Here is a 5,258-nt window from a genome sequence, read left to right as displayed (position 1 = left end):
GGTCCCAGCACACACCTCTAAGAAAACGCAGCCATTTAGGCAGGATGTCTGCAGCTTTGGTTTGGATGAGAATTTTGCGGCTGTAGAGGGCAACGCTGGAGCCCAGTTCCCTGCTGATATCGAACATGGATGGTTTCTGCAGGAACAAGAGACAGAAGGGTAACACCAGCACTGTGCAGGGTGCCAGCTGCACGCTATGCTGCAGTACCTCCGTGGCTGCACCAGCTGACCAGGTCACGCTGTGGTCTTCCCTACCAGTGCTGAACCCAACGAGAGCTGATATCTTAGCTGTCTTCCCTAGGGACCTACCTGAGCCATCTCCCTGCTCCTGTCACGGCTCAGTACCCCCACAACTATCCTGCGGCACCCAGCCCTGGAGATGCCACACTGGATATTCCTCCTTGCCATTCTGCAGCCTTAGCTGCCTCCTTTCCCTAAGGAGCTCTCCTATTCTCTCCTCTTCAGAGCAGCTGGGCAGATGTCCCACAGTTCCCTGGACAGAAGGGCACGTACTTGCTCAGGCACATAGAAGATGCTGCGGATGTTGAGGGGAGCATCGGTCTTGTAGTGCAGGACGTAGCGGGGCTTGTCGTAAGCCTGTGCTATGAAGCGGTAGAACTCCTCGTGCTGCCACTCGCCGATGTCCTTGGGGTCCAGCATCCAGAGTGCCTGTGGAGGGAGATGAGTTCCCATCAGCTCTCAAGACCCGCGGCCTCACAGCACAGGTCTCTTCTTTCAGAGTTACACTTTCCCTCCAGGGCGCTAGAGCAAGGAAATATGATCTTTCAAACAGACTCGACTCCTCTGCACAGCCCGAGGGCAGGGGGATGTATTACGGTTCAGGCACATTATCACAGACTAACAAATTACCACCCCTCAGCTGCTGGGGTCACCCCTCATAGAGGTACTCTTGCCCTGCAACAGATATAAGGCAGCTTTGTTTAGCCCAAAACAAAAGGGATTTGGCTAACACCTGCTACTGGCCAAGAGCATCTTGGACAGTTACCACAGCTCAGCTGACTGGCAGTACTAGTCCAGCACCTCAAGGCCTGGCCAGCAAGCAAAAGAAAAGTGAAAGTTTAAGTGGGTCTGTTGCAACCAGCCTGCCTCCCTGATGGACGTCACTATCCCACCACAAGGTCAGCTGAGTGCTTGTGAAGCAACTCCTGGATTGCCTGTTTTCTGCTGATTTATTTTGGAATGGTTCAGAGGATGCTTCGTGACCACTTGGCCATCCCTGCTGCAGGGTCAGAAAGTGCTTCAGCAGTACTGTTTCACACATCAACACGTGAGTTAAAGTCATGAGCTCCAGACCAGGTCCCTCCCTGTGGCTATGCTTTCCACCTGCTGCTGCTCTAAACCCCCCAACGCTTTCTGGAGCATTCAGCCACGCTCACACCACATTTAAGTTTTCAGTACCTCAGCAGAAGACTAGCTAGCATCTAGCAAAGACGTGGGCCGTTCCGCCCATTTAACAAGCATGGGGACTCAACTAAGGATCTTGTGTTTCCAGAGGGGTAAAGCCCACTACACTCACTGCCACTCTTTTCTACTTGAGCCCTAATGAGTGACAGGCGCGATCGCTGGGGGCAATGCAAACATCCAGCCCACCCTCCACCTACCAGTCCAAGGGATTCAGGGCTCTGGCAGCCCTGCCATGCTGCCATACTCCTTAAAGCTTCTTCTGCCTCAAAGCTTTGTTCCGCAAGTGGCTTCATAACATTTCCAGTACACGCAAGTGTCCTGGAGGGTTTGCAGGATCACAAGTAGGATTATGGACCCAAGCGGGTACTAAGGTGCTTTACAGCAGCTGTTGTTAGGTAAAGTGCTGCTTTCCCACTGTGTACCTACAGTTATCAGAGACCAGAAAGCTTCTAACTCCACGTTGTCGGCTACATGGCAAGCATTCAAGAGCTTATCTAGGAAAACCCACACCAGGGATCTATGTGTCTGTTTACAGTGAACTGATGTCGATGTGTGGAAAAACGCAAAAACAAGGTCCTGGATAAAGAAAAGGCCTGAAATGGGAGCATCATGAGAATAAAGCTGTTGCTGTATCCCAAGGGAAAACAGACTTTCTGATAAGAAGACGAAAGTACATGGCTCTATTAAGGGCATTTCACCCCTTGCTCTAGTACTACTTTTCTCTAGGGAGTCTATTCTATTGATTGTCAGGTAGAAAGAGCAAACAGCTGTCTAAATCTATTTCTGATTTTGTAATTTAAAGGAAACAGCTAGAAAGCCTTTGGAACAGAAACACTACTATGCAGGAATCCAAATAAGTATCAGTGACTAATAACACCAATTACAGAACCTTAGATAAATTAACATGATAAAATATTTAAGTACAGTCTTGAAAGTCTGTGCATTCAGTGCCACATTCTAGGAAACAAAAAAACCCCCACACACGCTCTCTACCTGCTCTCTCAGGTGAGGAAGCTTTAACCAACCAGAAAAGGAGATGCTGGAGGAAAATGATTCACAGATTTTTGTTTTAAAGATAATTAATTTCACCTAGGTGATTCGTGCAATTGGGCCAAGAACTTCTGACTAAAATGGATCTGGCTGCTATATCATTTTTAGTGGTCAGAAAATGCCACCATCAAGCAGTGCTCAGCTAAAAGCTGTGAAGAAAATCAGGCTTTGAGCTGAGCCGCTAAGAAAACCAACCGTTCACTGGCACTGGCTACCTCATGCTGAAGGACAGAGAGAACTGCAGCAAGAGGTGTCAGCACACCAGCGATGTGAGCAATCCCTACGTCACTAACACGTTACCTGGCTTAAACAGTTAGAATAAGTATTATAAAGCATTGAAATAATCATTCTGATTAAGGAAAGATCCAGAAGATAACTATAAATAAAAACTGCTTTGCTAATCTGCAAGAATTCTCTCCAACAAATGCGAACAAGCAGTTCCAGGCATGACTTCTGCTGGATTGTCTCCTTTTGTTCTAATTAACTGATCACTACAGGGTCTGTGATATCCTGGACAATCCTACCCTGATTTCTAGGGACAGCAGCAGCTTTATGCTGTTTCCTGTCTCCAGTGGAGGATTACAGTGGTTCATCTCCACGAGTGACCTGCCTGTGGCCCTCCTGCTCACCTGTAACGTGTTAATTCTTCTCCCATTGAGATACAGTGGGAAGCTGATGAAGTTGCTGTATTTTGTCACCACCTCTGGAATGGAAAGAAGACACAGAGGAGTCACGTGTGTGAAAACAACACAGTAAGAATTTCTTCAGTAACAGCAGGTGAAAGGTGCTGCGGGAGAGGAAAACCGCTGTAAATTCACCTCCCACTCACGGGGCAGCGACAGACTTCACACAGCCCCTCAGCAGGTAACAGCATTTCCCTCCTCCACTCACCCTTGACTCGGTCTTCATTTGCAAACTCCTTGCAGTCTTCTTTGAGATGTATAATAATCTTAGTCCCAGTTCTGACACCAGATGCTTCCGCAATCTCAAACATTCCTGAACTAGGATTAGAAACAGACCCTGCGTCAGCTTGTGCCCCAGATACATCCACGATGGGACACAAAAATGTTTTATTAAACTCAGAGCACACACAACACTTCAGCGCCAAGAAAAAAAGGCAAAAATCCTGAATGCCTGGACGCCCTCTGTGCCTCCGAGAAGCCCCCCCCAAAACACGTGGCTGTCTTCCTTACAGAGACTCCAGACCCAGCCCCCCCTGCTCTGCAAAGACACCAGCAGCCTCTACTGAAAAGGAAACAAACTTCAAACAAACTTCAGGTTGTGTGGGCCCAGCCTCCAACTCCTCTCCTACATTTCCTACAGTGACCGCAATACCCAGGCTCCTGCCTTCTCCCTTGACAACTCGGACTTGTTTGTGGGCCCTCGTTCGTATCTCCACTGGAGCGTGCAGTAACCGGTTACAAGGCAAAGCAGCTGTGCTCACTCTGGATGACCATTCCTACCCTATTGCTAAGTGAATGCCATCTGGGGATCAACCACTGGTGAGAGCACTGACCCAGGGGAGAGGCAGCAGCAGCGGTGACAGACAAGCAAGCCTTCAAAGTGTACAGCAGTACAGATTGCAGTACACAGCAGCTTGCCTGCAGCCCAAGACAGTCTGATCTCTCAGTTACAAGATGTTTTTTCAAGAATTTAGGTAACTTAGTAAATTCTTTATTCCTAGGAGATTTTAAGGGGATGCAGAGCTTTTCACCCCCAGAAGCTCCAATTTCAACGTGGTCCAGCAGTCCACGGCTTTGCCATCACAGATGTTTGCAACTTCAAGCAAAAAGCAAAGGATGAGCACACAGATCTGGCCCACAGAAGACACGTGCCTACAGAGCCACAGCACTGCACGAGCCCTGCCTGCTATGGGTGCCCTCGAGCAAAAAAGCCAGGGGACGACCAGGCCAAAGAGATGAAATTTGTCTCTCCAGTCTGGGGCACTGCTAAGATGATTGCCTGCCAGCAGGGAAGGAACAGGAGAGGCAGGTACTCTCTTTGTCCACAACACGCCTGCTCTGACAAAGCAAGTTTGTCCCTGTGGTTTTCACCCTGGCACATTTGGCCGCACTTTGTTACCATGTATGATCTGAGCAGGATCTAAACCAGTGAGCCTGGTCATGAAAGACCACACAAGCCCTGCCTTGCTTTGCACAGCTTTCAGTCCGTGCCTGGTCTGGACACAGCCCCCCCACGTTCTGCAGCCTTACCCATCTGAAGACCAGTGGTAGCCTGGGCTCCCCGGCTCTGCAGACTGTGAGAACACCTCCACTTTATCGGCCACCATGAAAGCTGAGTAGAAACCTACTCCAAACTGGCCGATGATTTTACTGCTAGCTTCAGCTTGGCTCTGCAGAGCATCTAGAAAAGCCTGGAGGAACAAAGGAGATATAAACCAGCGCGCAGTGACTTCAGGTACCACTGGGAGGCTGCAACCCATCCTCCAGCTGGGCTCCTCCGAGCACTGATGCAGCCCTATGACAGGTACCGCAGCCTGGCAGTCCAGTACCCTCATCCCACACCTCTGTGTCAGCGGTCTGAGGAGGGCGCCCGAGGAAAAGGGGGTCTCCCACAGGGACTGCACCTCTGGAAAAGGGGAGCATTGCTTAGGGCAACACTCACTGCCACTAGCAGTAAAGGCAAACAAGCGAGGGCTCATTCAGTCAGGAGCACAAAACCTTAAAATGGTGACTCCAGAGATGAAAAAAAAAAAAAATCAGGTACATATAACAACTTGCCAGCACGAGGACACGGCTGGTGCCCTCCCCAACACAGGGTGA

The 5,258-nt window shown here is 49.6% G+C and overlaps 1 protein-coding gene across 1 annotated transcript in view; it reads right to left on the bottom strand.

Moving 5' to 3' along the window:
* TRAP1 (TNF receptor-associated protein 1) overlaps positions 1 to 5,258 on the bottom strand; it is a 21,897-nt gene that overhangs the window by 5,770 nt on the left and 10,869 nt on the right. The window contains exons 6-10 of the mRNA XM_009324794.1: positions 4,689 to 4,849; positions 3,367 to 3,476; positions 3,105 to 3,178; positions 514 to 669; positions 16 to 136 (exon numbers count right to left, since the gene is read on the bottom strand). Coding sequence (XP_009323069.1) covers positions 16 to 136; positions 514 to 669; positions 3,105 to 3,178; positions 3,367 to 3,476; positions 4,689 to 4,849 — 622 coding nt within the window. The remainder of the gene's footprint in view (positions 1 to 15; positions 137 to 513; positions 670 to 3,104; positions 3,179 to 3,366; positions 3,477 to 4,688; positions 4,850 to 5,258) is intronic.

Source organism: Pygoscelis adeliae, unplaced genomic scaffold (genome assembly GCF_000699105.1).
Source record: "Pygoscelis adeliae isolate BGI_AS28 unplaced genomic scaffold, ASM69910v1 Scaffold85, whole genome shotgun sequence".
NCBI classification, from domain to species: Eukaryota; Metazoa; Chordata; class Aves; order Sphenisciformes; family Spheniscidae; genus Pygoscelis; species Pygoscelis adeliae.
Note: the sequence above shows the minus strand (reverse complement) of the source record. Positions and strands in the feature narration are given on the sequence as shown.